Consider the following 17752-nt stretch of genomic DNA (forward strand, 5'->3'; position numbering starts at 1 on the left):
ACCGACGACGTGCTGTAGCTATGTATCCCACCACTATTGCTTGACCCACAGTTTGAAAAGCACTGGCTAAAAAAAGAAAGCTTAGGGCTCAAAGAGAACTAAGGGTTATTTTGTTAATCATGCAAAGCTACTCTAGGAGAGTCTAAGAAAAAACATATGGAGCTGGAAATGAGCACAAGATTGTTTTACCTCTTTATAGACCTGTCTGTGCTTTTTTTGGAACGATTTATTTCTCTGTGCAAGACATTTAATCTCTCTTTGTATACAAAAGGTGCTTTATAAATAAAATCTCCTCATCTAGAAACATCTAGTACTTGGCTATTTAAGGATAGTTTAGTTCGTGAGAGTGACCATGATTCATCAGGGATGACTCAGTTTCATGGATGAATCAGAATGAGTGTTGTAGTGTGCATGTCTGTGCACATGTGTGTGTGGGCTCCTCTCACATGTGACGATGACAGATTCAGCTATAAACTAAAGCCAGATATCACCTTGGTTTGGCAGTTTTCTATTTTTTTTTGTTGTATTTTTTTTAACAAAAGTGCATTTTGTTGCCTTAAGTGCATTTTTCCCCATTTCAAAACAGCTCCAAACATCTGGCTAGTGCAAACAGATCAAAAGGTTTTTCTTAAACTCTTTTTGCTGTTTGTACATTTTTTCCTCTGCACATTTTAACTTTATGGATGCCAATTTAAAGAGAAAACATGCAAAAATACTTAAAGAAAGAATAATATTGATTTTATCTGCCTGGAGTGTTATATACATATAACACTCACTTTACTGAGTGCCTCTTCCTGTGTCTGTTTATCAACTGTTGACGATGAACGCTGCAGGAACTCACTCTCACCTTTGCTGGCCCACTGTGCCTCTATCAGCTCCTCCCCGTCCTGTTCCTGCACACCTTCTGATAGCATCACAGCTCCTCTCCTCTTCGTTGTTCGTTCACCGGCTTCCTCTTCATCGTCCCCTCCCTGAAGAATGAATTCTGACCTGCAGCGAAGGCACTGCAGGCGAATGCAGCTGTGACAGAGCTCAGAAACCCGGCGTTGGTTTTCCTCCACCACATTAGACAGTATGTCAGTCAGAGCCTGGTCAGCAAAAAAAAAAAAAAAAGTTTGTTAACAAGCAGGAAAACCAAGACATTTCTGCTCACTAAACAGTTCTGCAGGAGTCAAAGGTGGTAATAATACATTTTTTACAGCAGTTCAGAGATATACAAGCATTCTCCACACATTCCAGACAATATTAACTTTTTCCTGTAACTACACAAAAAAATTATATAGAAAATTAAAGGGTACCTATAATGCTTTGTGTTATTTTATGTCACAGATATACTGTTACAATAGAGGATTCTCATATCAAACATGGGCAGGCAATTTTCCCACGAGGCCGCATGAGAAACTGGGACTGTCATGGAGAGCTACATCTTAAGTTTGTGCAGTGCTCCACAACAGGCTGCACCTTATTATTAGACAATATGTCAGTCAGAACCTGATCAGCAAAATAAAAAATAAGAAATAATTCTGGAGGAGAGAAAGGTGGTAATAATACATTTCTGCCTGCAGCCCATGAGATATACAAGCATTCTCTTTGCTTTTCTCTCTGACAGGCGACTGCAAGCTAAAAACTGAAGTATTTATATAAAATGTCTTAACACATAGGCGTCAAACTCTGGCCCGCAGCCTAATTACATTTGGCCCGCGAAGCCACACCAAATTACTATCAGAGCTGGCCTACTGGTATTATACAGCTAATGTATATATTGTTTAGTATTAAGCTTTGCTTGTTCCATATTCAGTTTTTCAGCAAAACGTTTTTGAGTCCATTAGAAAAGATTCATTCTTATATCTGGAGGAATAAATATATTTCAATAAATATTAACGTTAGCCCGCGACTTTGTTCCAGTTTTGAGTTTTGGCCCACTGTGTATTTGAGTTTGACACCCCTGTCTTAACAGGATAGGAGAACTCGAGAAAATATTAGAATGGGTTTCCATAAACTACTACGTTTGACAAATTTCTGAAACTAGCAGTCATTCTTAGTTCTTTCCTTAAGTAGAACCTCAAGGTGCTCGTTTGGTTTTACACGTAATTCAGTTATGTGTGTATTTAAACATACATTACATATTAACTGAACAGCTTTCTGCTTTTAACATTTCATCTGACACAGGTTTTAGATTGTACTGCTGTTGATTGTCGTCAGGTACACAAAGGTAACATGGACTGAGCAGAGGACAGCCTGTGAACATGCCCAGACAACTACAGCATGTCCAAGAAGTCAGTGGGTGGGTGTTCTTATTTACGTACACTGCTTCATTGTACGCACCTTGCACGTCATCCGCATTGATGTGTGGGAAAATTGACAGCACAAACAACCACTCCTGGCAACAGAAGTTTCTGTGCATGAATTTAAATGTGTGAGAGTTTTTCAGCTAACCTGCAGTGCTTGCTGAGGGTCATCATCTAACAGGACGTAGCGTCTCCTTCGTTTGTCCTTGCTGATGTAGTCAAAGTAAAGTTCTACAGCTGGAAACTGATTTTCTAAATCCTGAAAGATAGTCAAAGTCATTTATCAAGTTGATAAAAACATTATATTTTCCTTTATAGATGTAAAGATGTTAGAGATGAAGATGAAGAATCTCCTTTCATACCCCTCGGGTCCACGCAGCCTCAGTTGTTTCCACCTTAGCCAGGCTATCCAGCTCCAGACGGCATCTCTCCTGGCCACACTGCATGTCCATCTCAAGCACTAAGCCCTTTTTGATGCACAAGAACACCTCCCTTCTTCCCTTCCTCTGCCACTGACCTTCACCAAGCCCCTCCTCTTTGTCAGATAAGACACCAACAAGCAGAGGGTGACAAAGGTCCACTAAGAGAAAAGAAAAGTAGTAGTCAGAGAAAGCAGATCATAACTGGAGGAGATTTGTGCTGATTATCCTTCAAAATAACTGCATTTTGTTAAGTCGAGCACATATTGAGTTAGATACTGTTTAAAATGTTTCTCAATTTTCAACCTCCCTACCTCCTAAATCCTCTTCTTCTTCATGATTGGTCTCGCCACTTGCTGCTCTAGCAGACCTGTGGCTCTCTGGACTTGGCTGAGGTGAACTCACTACTCCCTGGCTCATCACCAGCCCATCTACCATGCTGTTATCCAAGGTGGACTCTGTCAGCTGAGGGGTCTGACCACCTTGCAAGGTGGACTCCATTTCCAGGTCTGCATCCACGTCAGAGGCCTCATTTCTGGGTTCAGAGGAAAGAATAGGTGGTGGGAGGACTTCCGGGACCTTGTGGGAAGACGGCGGCAATGGCTGCTGCTGTGGGATAGATGTAGTGGTAGTAGCGATGGTGGTGGTGAGGCCGTTGGAGAGGGTTTGAGAGCAGGAGGTTTGCTGGTTAACAGTGGTGGTGAGCGTTAAGGGTGAAGCTCCATCTAGATGGTGTTCATATCTTAGCCAGTCTTCTCCGAGTTGTTCCCTGAAGCTGGACATGCGTTCAATCTCCTGCTGGTGCTGAAGGACGATGCCTAGAAGAGGAAAAAGAACAGAAAAAAAAAAACAAACATTCATGCTCGTATCCACCTCTATACTTTTAGTCTTGGACTTTGCATGACTTTTCTTAGTTGAGCATATGATAAGGTTATTTGATACTTTAGCAATATTTAACAAGAGCATACTCCATTACTACAGTACAAGGTAAATCATAATTTTTGCCTTTATGTTGAAACTTTAGACGGCAAACATGTTTTGACAACAAACCCTGTGTGGAGGACAAGGGTCTGGACTCATAATCAGTATCACTGGGTTCGGATATACTGGCCCTCCGCACTTTCACCTTACTCTGAAACAAAAATTGACAATTTTTCATTAAATATCAGAGAAAAGCACTAAAAAAAGCATATCAACACCCAAAAGAGCATCACTCCCACCCTATTTTTCCTTCTGCGAAGGTTTGAGACAACCGCTTCGCCGACGGACAGGCTGTCACTCAGCTCCCCCATCCCACTAGATGCTTCCTGGTAACTGCGTTCTGCAGGCATGGTGTAACCTGAAGGCAAAGTCTGCACCTGGACCATCAGCGGCCCTGGTTTTGGCAGAACCTGCAGAGAAGAGTACTCCAACTTTACTACCACAAATGATTTTAAGTATTAATTCCACATTTTCTTTTCCAAATACAGTGCAAATAAATGTAGATTATACCTTGCTACAAAGTAGGGCTGCTCGATTATGGCAAAAATGATAATCACGATTATTTTCACTGAAATTGAGATCTCGATTATTTGACAATATTTATTTAACAATAACAATGTATTGAATGATGGCTTTAAAGATTGTCAAAAAATAATATAAAATAGTGTGCAAATACTGATAACAGTGCAAATATTTGCAATATAAAAAATAAATGAAAAATGTAAACATCTATGTTTAGTGAACTTTGCAGTGTTGCTCTGTGGTGCAGCTACGACACTGTAGCAAAGTTTACACACTATGTCTACTTGATCCACGTCTGACTCCGCGAACCCATAATGTTTCCACACCACTGAAGTTTTTTTTACCTCTCTTTTCAACCAATGGCAGTCACTCTCCTCTCCAAATAACTTCTGCTTAGAGTTGGGGGACCTCTTAATCAGCGGTCCCCAACCCCCGGGTCCCCAACCCCCGGGCCTCGGACCGGTAGCGGGCCGCGAGAGTAGAGGCTCAGGTGTGAAATGTATAGTTTTCAGGGTTTTTAATCGGCTTTCAACGTTATTTTGTTATCGTTTTTATTGTTTACTCTGTTTTCCTGGGTCTTTTCACGTGTGTTATGAATAAATGTTCTTTTTTTTGGTACCGGTACTAGTTTTATTTTGTTGTATTTATCCGCGACACCTTAAAGGCCGGTCCATGAAAATATTGTCGGAAATAAACCGGTCCGTGGCGCAAAAAAGGTTGGGGACCGCTGCTCTCAGTGTTGTGACGCGTGTTCGAAATGCAGAGAGGTGCGCTCGATTTGCCACACGGAGCAGCGCGAGAGTAAAGCACGAGGGAGGGGCTAATAATTGGCTCAGTCATTTTTAATGATCGTTGAAAGCCCAGATCGTAATCGTGATTACAATTCGATTAATTGGTATCAGCTCAGACGGCACTTTAAACAGACTGAACTCTCTCTTAATGCACCACCGCATAGACATTGCATGTTCTCCCCATCCTTAACGGACAAGGCATTTAACATATGGACAAAGCTTGGAATAACATCAATGACTGCTCTTTTCACGGACAATATCTTTTCCTCATTTGAACAGCTGGTGAAGAAGTTCAAGATCCCTCAGTCACACTTTTTCAGGTATCTACAACTCAGGAATTTTGTTGCTTCTAATACTGACTGCTTTCCGTCCTGTCCATGTCCATCCCTTTTGGATGATATTTTTGATTTTAAACCAAATGCTAAGCGGGTTATAAGTGATGTTTATGAGCTGTTAAGTGATTTTAGGCTGTCCACATTGCAATCACTTAGGGAACGATGGGGAAGTGATCTTGGCCAACGGATTGCAGATGAGACTTGGCATAAGATAATCAATAGAATTTCTTCGTCATCTATTTGCCTTAAACATGTGGTGATTCAGTTCAAAGTTGTTCACCGTCTCCATTGGTCTAAAACTAGACTGAGCAAAATCAAGGATGGGTTTGACCCCACATGTAACCGGTGCAAACGAGAGCCTGCTTCCCTATTTCACATGTTCTGGGCATGTCCAAAACTGGGTAGCTTTTGGAAAAGCATATTTGAAACCATGTCCAACATATTTGATGTTCCAATTGCACCCTGCCCGTTTATAGCTATTTTTGGGGTGGCGCCTTGTGATGCTAGTCTTTCCAAATCACACTCTGATCTTCTGGCCTTCTGCACTCTTTTGGCCCGTAGAATGATATTATTGAAATGGAAAGAGCCACTTCCACCTGTATATGGGCAATGGGTTAAGGATGTCATGTACTATACTCAGCTGGAAAAGATCCGCTACACTGTAAAAGGTTCGGTTCAGAGGTTTTATGACACATGGCAACCTTTTCTTACTTACTTTGAAAGCTTAAGTCTGGATACTATTGCTTAATGTGCGTGTGAGTGGGGTTTTTTTGGGTTTTTTTGTTGTTTTGGTTTTTTTGTTGTTGTTTTTTTTTTCCCCTTGCTGTTGTTCATTTATTTTATTATTTACTTTGTATCTGTAATTTTATTTTATTTTATCTCTTCTTTCCTCTCTGGCTGGGTTTTAGTTACACAGTTCTGGATGGGGGGGGGGGGGGGGGAGGGGGGGGCAGGACTGTTTGTTAATATTGCCATAATTGTTGTTGGAAGCAATTCTTTGTTCAATAAAAAGACCTTGATCAAAAAAAAAACAATTCGATTAATTGAGCAGCCCTAATACAAAGTAAATAAATGTAGCAAGTAGCAACAATTTACACCGCATGAATTTTTGAGTCACTCTGAAGAGAATCTGCTTTAGTATCAAGCTTTTAAACTGTGAGATGATGAAGTGATGTTAAGAGTGAGACTCACTGATATTTCAGATGAGGACAGTAGGGTGCCATCAAGTTTGAGCTATAAAGAAAGAAAAAAGGGAATGCCTGAAATTTTGGGTGAAAACAAGAAAGGCAATTCTGGGAAGCTTCTGCAGCCACTCACACAGAAACACACTGCAGCTCAAACCTTTGTGTGAATAGCAAAGCTGCACTTTGTGACAAATTGGAGAACAGATGACCCAGAGGCTACTAGAACTTAAAAACAATACTTTCACATCACATTTCCATCCTTCTTTGGAAATGTAAGGTAAACTTTAAAAGTATATATATGCATAATACATTCAGTTACAATTCTTATCACTCACTCTGGTGTTGGCAGCTTTTGGCGAGAGGTGTCTGACTGTGGAGGTGCGGTGGGTCTTCTGGAAGTACAGTGGGTTTCCTTCCAGATTCAACTGAAAAAAGACAGTAGAGTTTGCATTCTTAGCTACTCACCTATGGAAAAAAAACCTCCCAGTTTGAGACAAGGAGGCAGAAAATCTTAGGCTAGATTACATGACTTTAAAGTTTTTTGTGTAAAACCTCACCATTAGATGTCAGTAGACTGCTGATTGAAGTTAACTGAATTCAACTCTTTTATTAGCATTAGCTAACTTCCTGGCTAATGTTAGCTAAGTGCTCAGATGCCACTGGTCAGCTGCGACGTTAATGCTGGACCACTATTGTTATGATGATGATGTAGGACCAACACAGGGATATCAAATCGTAAAGATTGTCAGTCCACACTTTACCTCAGCTGTCAATATATGTACATGCCTATTTACTGTGGGTGAGGCTATAAATCTTTGTGAAAAGAGTCTGATACAAGTCGATGAGTCAATGAAGTTTACTTCTATTTGATTAGCGCGATACTGAGGTGAGTTGTTCAAGATATCCTGAACGTTTCTGTCAGTGTTTTTGCTGCTGTTAGCTTCGGTTATCCTTTGTTAGCTGCTGTTAGTGAAACTTAGTGAATAAACTGCCATACAATGTGGGAATGTAATCAAACTGTGTCACAGGGCTAAAGCCTAACATTAGCTGGCATAACATTAGCTTATAACCAGCTGTCATTGTTCATCCAGCTTTCATCAGCTGTACAGAAATGGGGGGATTTTGCATCTAATCTGTTGCCAGGTTTTTTGTGTTAGGGCCCTGACTTCAGTTCTGCAGGGGCTTGAGGTGAGGAAGAAGAGGATGATATTCTATTAAGATACTGGTGGTGTTGCCTCCTTCCTTCCTGTTTTCAGTTTGTCAGTGGAGGGGACCCCTTCTTAGACGATAAAACACAAAGTATGAACCTTCATATCTAGAGTCTGAAGGTGCATATACAAATTCAAATTTGCCTGAACAGCATGGGAATGGCTACGAGTTCTCTCCTTCTTTGGGATGTATGTGGCCAGTCTCTAACCACGTAGATAAAATATGATTAGGCAGAACAGTGACGTCCACTGTATTCAAGATGTTTGTGGCACAAACCAGTGCCGGCGCCTGTGCATTTTTAATGGGTTAAATCTAAGTTTATAAGAACACATCAGTTTGTTGGAAGATGTAATTACACACTAATCTGTGTATATTGATGAGTACAACTTTATTTTTCTATAACATAAACTCAGAAAATGGCTATTGCACCTTTAAACCATTGTTTAGTTATGCCGCTATAAGCTCAGGCAGCTGGGGGACCTCAAAGTCAACCTCATTAGTATTTTCTAGAGATGTGAGGTAAAATGCTTCCTCTGTATCGCAATGTTACAGACTCTTTCAAAAAACAAAAACAAAAAACAAATACTGGATCCTGGTGAATTCCAACAGTTTAGCCCAGCCCCACTTTTGTAACGTTTTCATGCAAATCCATCCAAAATGGTTGAAGAAACCTGCTAACAAGCAGATTTAAAAACAATGAGCCCTAATCGCTTGACCTCACTGGGAGCAGTAACAAAGTGTCATGTAAATTTGATCATCTAAGGATAAATGTGTGCATGTGTGCATCTTTACTGTGTTGAGGCAGTGCAGCAGGGAGAGAGGAGCCAGCTGGGAATGCTCCAGCAGGATGTTGTAGGCCAGGTCTAAATGCTGGAGAGAAGACAACTGTTCCACGCCTGTTTTGATGAGAGATGCCAATGATGCAAGTGAATTCAAACTCATGCACAAGTTCAAGAGCACTGGTCATAAAGGAAAAAAATGACCAAACATTAAGTTGTGTAATTAAATTCTCATGTTCTTTTCCCTTATTAAAAATGTCTCTGTGTGATGAAGAAAACTATCTTACAAAACAGTGGCAATAAAGTTTGTATATCTTCACGCTGCTTCCTCATCTACCAGCTTCATCACTATTTGGTCTCTTTGCTGAGAAGGTAAATTGGGCTTTAAGAAGAGTACGGGAAGCCTGCGACTGATAACAGTTGTTCCTACCGTTGATGGTTTCCAGTTCGTTGTTCCTGAGGATGAGTGTGACCAGCTTGGCCCTAGCACTCATACCGAGTGTTGGCGCCCTCTGCAGGCAGTTGTAGCCCAGGTTCAAGTGTTCCAGCTCAGTCAGAGCCTGGGCGAAAGCAAAAATAAAGTAAAACAAGATTACTGTAAATTGCAGAATAAACAAATAAAGCTTAGATTCTATGTAACCAAATGCTGATAGCAATCCAACCTTTAGGAATTCAGCACACTCCTGAATCTTGTTATGGCTTAGATCCAAAGATTTCAGGACATTCAGTAAACTCTGTAAGATTTGAAGAAGTTGAGGTTGGATAGAAACCTTATGCTTATGAATCAGTAATGACACATCTGTGTATTTGCTTGTCTCACCAGTGACTGGTCAAGGCAAACTATGGAGTTGTAGCTGAAGTTCAGGGTGTGAAGTTCAAGCCACGGTAGTGCTGAGCTCAGATCACCTCCACACAGAGAGAGCAGCTCCTAAAAATGCACATCATATAAATCACTGAGCTTTTTGGTCCTCTCATGAAACCTGCTCATGCTACCGGCTGGGAGTACCTCCAAGGAACTGAGGCTTTTTGAGCAGGTAAAAACCTCCAGCTGGGAGTAAATTCCTCTGAGGCCCTCGAGACAGTGAGGGGGGATTCTCTTCAGCTGGTGAGGAAGAACAAGCAGGGACGAGTTATAATGTAAAAGACCTGTGACCTTAAACAACAAGAAGTGAAAGTAGGAAGTATTCACACATTACCTCCAAACACTTCAGAGACTTGAAAGGGAAAATTTTTAACACAGACTTGAGCCTCACACCCAGCGGGTTGATGAGCTGCAAACACACAGCGAGTCAGAAATTAGTTGGCAGGGCCAACTTTTTGGGACTCAATGTGAAAGAACCAAGTTCTGGGTTAAAACCAACCTTGAGGGAAACGGTCTTCTGCAGGATGTCAAACAGGAACTGCAGCTGCAGCAGCGAAGCGGTGTCAGCTGGGTGGGAGGGCAGTGCGAGGAACCCGTGTTGCTGGCTCCGGGATAGCAAGTACTGCTCAAACAGCCTTGTGAGCTGCTGCAAGGTGGCAGCAGGCAGGGTCAGCGTGCTGCTGCCGTCCAGCACCATGTCACCTGAAGGGTGAAAGCGAGCTTTCATGCTTAAAGTAATCAGCCAGATTTGACTCACAAGTGACAAGTTAGTAGGGGTGGGGGAAAAAATCGATACTGTGTAGTATCGTGATATTTTGTTTGCTAATAATGTATCGATACAGGGACAGCAGAAATCGATATTTTGTTACAAAAAAGGTTTTTGTGGACTGGAACTCTGACTTCAGAGCATGTTGATCCTTTTTCTGAGCAAGAATCCTGATATTCCTTCACTGTCCAAATGTGTTTAACTTTTTTTTTGGCAGCAATAAACATGACAGTTTACTTATTTTAATTTAAGACATGTTTTATTTTAATTAAGTTTAAAACTTTTTTTTATTTAATGTAAAATTATATTTTGTTTTAATTTATTGTCAAATTCTTCAGTTGCTGAATGGGCTGCATAGTTTTTATAAATAGCTATAATTGTACCAGATGGTTGCATTCAGTTCAGTTGGACTAGACTGTAATAGAAACCGTTCAGTTTGTCAACAATAAAACTGACTGAAATGAGAGAAAGACTGAGTGCGAGACTTTGATATTAGATAAAATGAATATTGATAAAGTTTACCTTTATGTACAGAATCTGAATATCGCAAAATATTTTTAAAAATTGCAATAATATCATATCGTGCGTTAAGTATCGTGATAATATCGTATCGTGGGATGTATGGTGATTCCCACCTCTGCAAGTTAGTCAGCTACAGAATGAATGAGTAGCTCCAATGCAGTGCTACAGATTTGGAAGCATCCACCTGAATATTATTGTTGTTGGATGTCAGTAGAGCTCAGTAATTTAGGTAGCTATGCCTCTTTTTCATCAACTTCTACTCAGCGCGACTCAGTTTTTAAGGTTTTCCATTAGGTGGTAGTAGCTGGTACCACATACTTTTTAGTATCACTTTGGCCCCGGTTCTAAGCGAGCCAATCTGAGCCAAAAATGTGACGTCAATGGACGGCATGCCGCTAATCGGCCAGGCAGCGACTACACTGAAAGAGACACGAGTGCGACTCCTTCCCAAGACTCAAACCTGCCATTTTTTAAACCTGGTAACAAGGGAAGTGTTTACACACGCCTCCCACCAAAACCTTCACTTGATATGTTGTGTTTGTGGCGCATACTACTGAGGTCTTGAGATGTTTGGGCAGCCTTGCTGTAACGACCCCACCCACATTGAGATGGTACTTGTAACTGAAAAATGCAGAAACTGTGCAGAGTAGGTGCCAGTGGAAAAAAGGCTTTAGTGATCACAAACTTGGCAAATGGCTGAGTGTGTTAGACACACAAAAAATCATAATCAAACTACCGTATTATACTGTTGTTAGTGGTCTGATGTCGGCTAAATAATTTGCATTTCTGAAAATGAATCATTATCAGTGAACTATTAACACCACTCTCATTCATGTATTTAGTTCATATTGGAGAGTTCTGTGGACAGGAGGAACCTCAGAATAGCATCCCTGCTGTTTGGTGATGATGTGGTTCTGTTGGCTTCATCAGTGCATGACCATCAGCATGCACTGGAGCGGTTTGCAGCCGAGCATGAAAGCCAGCGACTCTGAGTCTGACGAAGCGGTTCACTGCTGGGAAAACAGTGCAATGCTCTATTTGGGTTGGGAAAGAGAGGCAGCCTCAAGGCGAGTGAGTTCAAATATCATGGGATCTCATTCACGAGTGTTGGGAAGCTCGACGGACGGTTTAGCGCGGCGTCAGCAGAAACCCGGCTGTTGAACCAGGCCGTTGTGGTGAAGACAGTTTCGATTTACTGATCCATCTACGTCCACAACCTTCACCTGTGGTCATGACTTCTGGGTAACAACCAAAAGAGTAAGGCAGTGAATACACCCTTTACCTGGACTGTGCCTTAGAGGTGAGGTAATTACTTAAGGCCCGGGCACAGAATCGTTACAACAGAGGCTCCACTGGACAGTTTCGAAAAATGTGAAGGAGGGCATAAATTTTGGACTTTTTATCAATTTTTTTAATAAGTTTATAAGTTTTTGTTCTAGTGATAAAAACCTCCCACATGGACATTCAGAAATTAAGTAATAGATAAACATTTAAATGACAGAAAAGGTTGTTTAAATTTAGCACTATCTGCTCCAGGAACTTCTTTTTACAGCGGGCCCATAGTAAAAATTACCTTGATGCCATTTTTACTGAAAATCACAGAAAATGATTTCCTATTTTCTATAAATTAACGAAAACTTAGTTTTATAATTACAGGACAGTCTCAGCGATGAGCAACTAAATCTTGTTCTGAAACTTTACACATGTATTTCTTACAATTTAAGCACACAATGCTTATTGACAGATTTCTTTCATTTAAAACAACAGCATTTCTTTATCGTGCATGGTTAAATCTGGGAACGCCTCTGGATCCCCCAGGAGGGACTCGAAAGTATGGCTGCTGTGAATGTGACCCAGCATCAGATAAGTGGAAGACAATAGATGGATGGTTGATTTCTCTCAATAATATAACACCCCCTTTCAAATAACTCCTCAGACAAATTAAAAGGAAAACATTATCTGTAAACAGACTGTAAAACCCCTACATTATTAATGAATAGGGGATTAGGCTGGCTCAGTTATTATCTCATACATCGTCTGTTGAAATAGCTTAAAGCGCAATCAGCTTTTGGGGTGGGGGGAAGGGTTGAAGGCTCTTAGATTATTATGTTTCCTCACAGAGCGAACCTGGATGGTCCTGAACCTGTCAACATGAGTTAGCCGCCTCATGATCCTGTGTCATGCTGCTGTTTTTGGACGGATCTTGTACGGAAAGGGAACAGTGTCACACTGGCACATACCGTTATTTCGGAGAAGCGTGGCCAAGCTATGTACGAGAGGAGAGTGGCCCGTCTGAAGTGCAGCCATCCTGTAAGAATTCAAGAAATAGTCCTGAGTACACAACTCACGGAAATTAAAAACAGAAAAGCTTGTCTTGCACGCGTTCAGTACGTTTCGTGCTGTTGTTTCAGCGGATTTGATAAAAACAAAAGACGACTACAGACAACTATACCACAGCCTCGGGCTAATAAGCACTTTTTCCGTGTTAATGTAGTTAGCGTTCAAAGCTTTAGAGACACGCTAACTGACATAGGCATCCAAAACTCTGCTATTGCTAGCAGTTAGCTCGGCTAAAGTATCCCGATAAGTAAGCAAAACGACATACCTGTGCAATGACAGCCGACAGCCGGATTGCTAACATCAAGGTGTTAGTTATAGTAGAGCATATTAATTTTGGCGCACAAAGAAACGCCACGTTATGGTGCTCATTTGTTATTGTGGCAATCAAGCGCAGAGTGATGTTGACATTTTTTACCTCCGTCACATGACGGAACTGAAAGCGTGTACGGTAGCCTCGTTATACCAAAAGGTATGACTCTTACGCGCCCATTGTTTCTTCTTTTTTAAAATCCTTCTTCTTCTTCTTCTTCTTCTTCTTCTTCTTCTTCTTCTTCTTCTTCTTCTTAATATTATTATTATTCATAATAATAGTAAAAATCCTCACAGTTTGAATAAAGGCACACATTAAAGATAAATATAAATGTCACTGCATATAGTCAAAAGGTCAAACGTTCAGTTCAAGGTTATTATACTAAAATTAAACAAACATAAACTAAAACTAGATGTGCAAAAATTGTTGTTAACTGAAATAAGAATAAAAAGTGGCCCTTAAAAATAATAAAAATTAACTGAGATGATTTTTGTAAAATGTGGAAATTTACTAAAACGTTAAAAATCTATTTAGAGAAAATAAATATCATTAGTTTTCCTCTTTGTCAGTTTGGTAAAGTTTGTTATTACAGCTTGCCTGATGAGGCTTTGATGACCTGATACTTATGTCTGCAAGACTTAAAGTACTGGCTTCAAAAAGTGGTGCTTTTTTATTTTAATACCTATGCAGATTTTCCTGAATCTTGACTTCAGCATATGTCCTCTATATAGTATTACAATTTTTAAACAAAAAATTTTAAACAATAAAAACTAAACTAAAATGAGCAAACCCGATCAGGAAACTGACTGAATCTGAATTTTAAAAACAAGAAAACAGAAACAAAAATAAAACTGATTTAAGAAAATACAAAAGTATAATAGCTCTGTTATGATCTTACAATAATTCAAAAATACATATTTTTATACATATATAAGATGTAAACTATGGCCAAAAAATACTGAAAGAACGATTAAGACAGAGCAAGCCTATAAAAGCAGTTCTTTTCGTTCTACTTAAAAGGCACAAAAATAGAAACAGACGTGTAGAAATGCATAAGAACTTTTTTTAAAAAGAGATTTTCTACTTTTTCATCAATAAAAAGTTCTGTCATGTGCTAAAACATTTCTCGACATGATGTATAGTTGAAATTTAAACGTCTGTGGCCACTGGGTGGAGCACTTGCAGCAAAGAGGCTAGATTCCATATAATGGTCTGTATTAAATAGAAATAAATACAAAACTGCAAACAGCGAGGATATATACAACTTTCAGATGTCAAAACCATAGAAAATGAGCATCTGTGCATAAGTAGCAGTATATACTATATGTGTTTTAACTTTGTGCTTGAAAACCAAAAGCAAATAAAATAAAAATATATATATACATAAAGTTAAGATGAAGTCAGGCAGAAGTGTTGCAAATCTTACATGGACCCTTCAAAGGTCATGCACTAAAGACTTTTTCTGGCTTCTTCCCTTTAAAAGCCCATATAATAGGACACAGACCCTGTGGTAGCTGTGGTTTTACAGCTGCTGGCGGGTGTTGGTCCAATCAGATTCCAGCCATGGCAACCAATAAAAAACAGAGTTCGATGGGTGTCCAAGAGGCATCATTGGAGCTTGCACCGCATCTACTCATATCAAAACAGACCAGATTAAATTGAATTGAATTTGTGGTGAACCAACATGAGCTTGATTTTAGCAGGTAGGTCAACTATAATAGAAAGCAGAATATAAATCTGAATATAATCAAGAATACTGTGAAGGTTTACAAGACAATCACGTCCATGTACAGTGATTACATAGCATGTAACCAGGTGACAAGCTTTAACCTCTGTACACTTAACTGATCTAAACCAGGAAAGCAGTTTTCAGCAGCCCTTTTGTTTTATTGGGTAACACTTTTGGCTTCATAACAGATACTTTACAATGATTTGCATGAGCAAATAAAGCAGGAACTTTCCTAATTTGCACATGCATCACTTGTTGCTAGGCAGCAAACAAACATACTCTCTCGCACACACACACAAACACACAAGCATTTTTCCATTTGGGACTTGTGAAGCGAACATTTCCATGTAAGGATTTATGCTCTGTAATTTGGTAAACATTTCCATTCAGTAAGATGCTGTGCGTTTTACCCGCTTAAGAGACCTGAGTGCATATTCAGTTAACCCCTTAGTCCCAAAGTTTTATTTATTTAATTTTACATTTTTCTTTTCACCTAAAAAAAAATAGAATCCAAAGTGAGATTTGCACAAATGCTAATAATTTTACTTTGGCCAAATAAAAAAAAAACCTGTACCGCAGACAATAAATGAAAGCCTCATGGCCGTGATTCAGTGACACTGATGTTATCAAACATGTTTTCAAACCTCCAGGTGGTAACCCTTCTAAATTTCATACAGCAGAAATGAAGTACAATACATTCCACATGCAGTTTAGTCATAGTGCTACTAGAGGTCAGCATCAGCAAACCTTTGAACCTTTACATAATGTATGAAGTGGATCACCTTCATCTGGGAGGAAGAGGTTACCCATGCATGCATGTCTACTAGTTTTGACAGTTAATTACAATATGAAGTCATAATCCAGCTGCGTATCTGCTGTTCGTGTGACCTTGGTAACTCCCACTAACCCCACTAACAGGATGATATATTATTTTCCTAACTCCCTGCTCATTGCTTTTACTTATCCAATCAGTAATCCAAGTAAAGGGAAACTGTATTTAAGTCAGTAATCAAAGCCAGACTTTAAACAGTGCACTCATTCATTGTCAAAGTGTAAAAAATGGACTTGTTTTCACTGATAAGATGCCAGGAGAGTCCAATAACCTTAGTAAACTCGGTTTTATTCTTATTTGTTTTAAATGACAATGCATTTTGAAATTAGAGATGACTGTGAAGTAACAGGCTTGCAGTGAGGCCTAGCAGTGTAAAATTAACTAAATACATCATATTAATCGGTAAGATAGTGATTCATCTCTCCACTGGCTAGATAGGAGTTTGAATAATTCATCAACAATGAGAGATTCTTTTCAAGATAGATGGAACTCTATTGGCTTATTCAAATTAGGAATTTTTAGTTTTAATTAGGTATTTATGTGCTTTAAGTGCTATTGAAGCATATACATTTCCTATCTAATATATCGGCAATGACCTCACCGATAGATTCACGAGCCTTGTCATCAGCAACACCTCTCATGTTGATCTGATCTCAATGTGATCTGAACTACTTCCAGATTACTGTTTTCTCAAACAAAAATTCTGCTAACAGTTTGAACTGTTCAGCTATGTTTACTGGCTTACTCTTTCAGTAATTCATGTACTATTTTTATCTGCAACTCTGTTCAGTTTATTCATGATTTGACTAAATCTAGTCATTAATTAATATTTTTTTCTTTTTGGCTTATGTGAGAGTTTAGTTAGACTTTTCTAACGTTTTGGCCATAATTCTAGCCAGCTGTTTATCAGGGCTAATAATTTAATTTCTTTATATTGTTTGCAAATTCTATTAGAAACATTTTTTAAACACATTTGCCTATTGCGTACTTACCTATTACTTACTTAGCTACTGCTGGCATATTATTTACCTACGTATTACTTACCTAGTACTTTCTTATCTAGTATTTACTTACCTATTATTGGCCTAGAACAGTCTTACCTATTATTTACCTGTTCCTTACTTACCTATTATTTTCCCATGTATTCGAATAATAATGTTTTGCTGTATAACTATTATTTATTTATTATTCAAGTGCCCCCTGGGGTGATTGTATCCATTTCCGGGATGGGCTCTTACATAAAGAACTCCCTCTGTATACAGACTGAAGCACATAGCACATCAGTGATCCCATATTTGTCTCTATAAATGTAGAATTTATCCAGAGTTTGTGTTTTTTTTTAATAAGTCCATGGGGAGGAATTTAAGTAACTGACCTTGGTGGGGATCACTTTGCACACAGGGGCAGATACTGTGGCGTGTTAGGCCTATAAGCTGGTGACCATCCCAGACACATTACCGGCTTTCTCCCCACTGCTTTTCCATCCATGGTTTTTGTAAAATGACATATGAGGTTCTATGTGCAAACAGCCTTTTATGCATCCCCCTAACTCACACCCCCGAGATATAAAGCAGCTTCAAATGTGCCCTTTCTCCCTCCCCATACCTCCAAGGTGAGCCAGGGATGCCGATCTTGAATGGGGCTAAATAGCATGAAATCAGTGGGTACCCACAAAACAAAATAATCTGCATTTATATCTGCGGAGTAAGGTTACACATGGCGTTCCTATTTCTGGGCCCTTGGATAAACACCTATTAGTCTGGTGCACTGGACGGGGTTAATATGGCGCTTGTTTAGCGGGCGAGCGCGACACCTCAAGGCTTGGCCTCGCCAATCAATAGGAAACACTGCTGTGTAACACACACAGTAGCATCACTGTACAC

The 17752-nt window shown here is 39.7% G+C and overlaps 1 protein-coding gene across 2 annotated transcripts in view; it reads right to left on the reverse strand.

Annotated features, from left to right (window-relative positions):
- Positions 1-17752, reverse strand: part of stk11ip (serine/threonine kinase 11 interacting protein) — a 44455-nt gene that overhangs the window by 25920 nt on the left and 783 nt on the right. For both annotated transcript variants that reach the window (XM_082524898.1, XM_082524897.1), the window contains exons 2-17: positions 12899-12966; positions 9870-10072; positions 9705-9779; positions 9515-9610; positions 9329-9436; positions 9171-9242; positions 8939-9068; positions 8522-8625; positions 6856-6945; positions 6528-6569; positions 3928-4098; positions 3758-3839; positions 3022-3525; positions 2651-2868; positions 2437-2547; positions 848-1088 (exon numbers count right to left, since the gene is read on the reverse strand). In XM_082524898.1, coding sequence (XP_082381024.1) covers positions 848-1088; positions 2437-2547; positions 2651-2868; positions 3022-3525; positions 3758-3839; positions 3928-4098; positions 6528-6569; positions 6856-6945; positions 8522-8625; positions 8939-9068; positions 9171-9242; positions 9329-9436; positions 9515-9610; positions 9705-9779; positions 9870-10072; positions 12899-12966 — 2315 coding nt within the window. The remainder of the gene's footprint in view (positions 1-847; positions 1089-2436; positions 2548-2650; positions 2869-3021; positions 3526-3757; positions 3840-3927; positions 4099-6527; positions 6570-6855; positions 6946-8521; positions 8626-8938; positions 9069-9170; positions 9243-9328; positions 9437-9514; positions 9611-9704; positions 9780-9869; positions 10073-12898; positions 12967-17752) is intronic.

This window comes from Aulonocara stuartgranti, assembly GCF_965226115.1.
Source record: "Aulonocara stuartgranti genome assembly, chromosome: 23".
NCBI lineage: Eukaryota > Metazoa > Chordata > Actinopteri > Cichliformes > Cichlidae > Aulonocara > Aulonocara stuartgranti.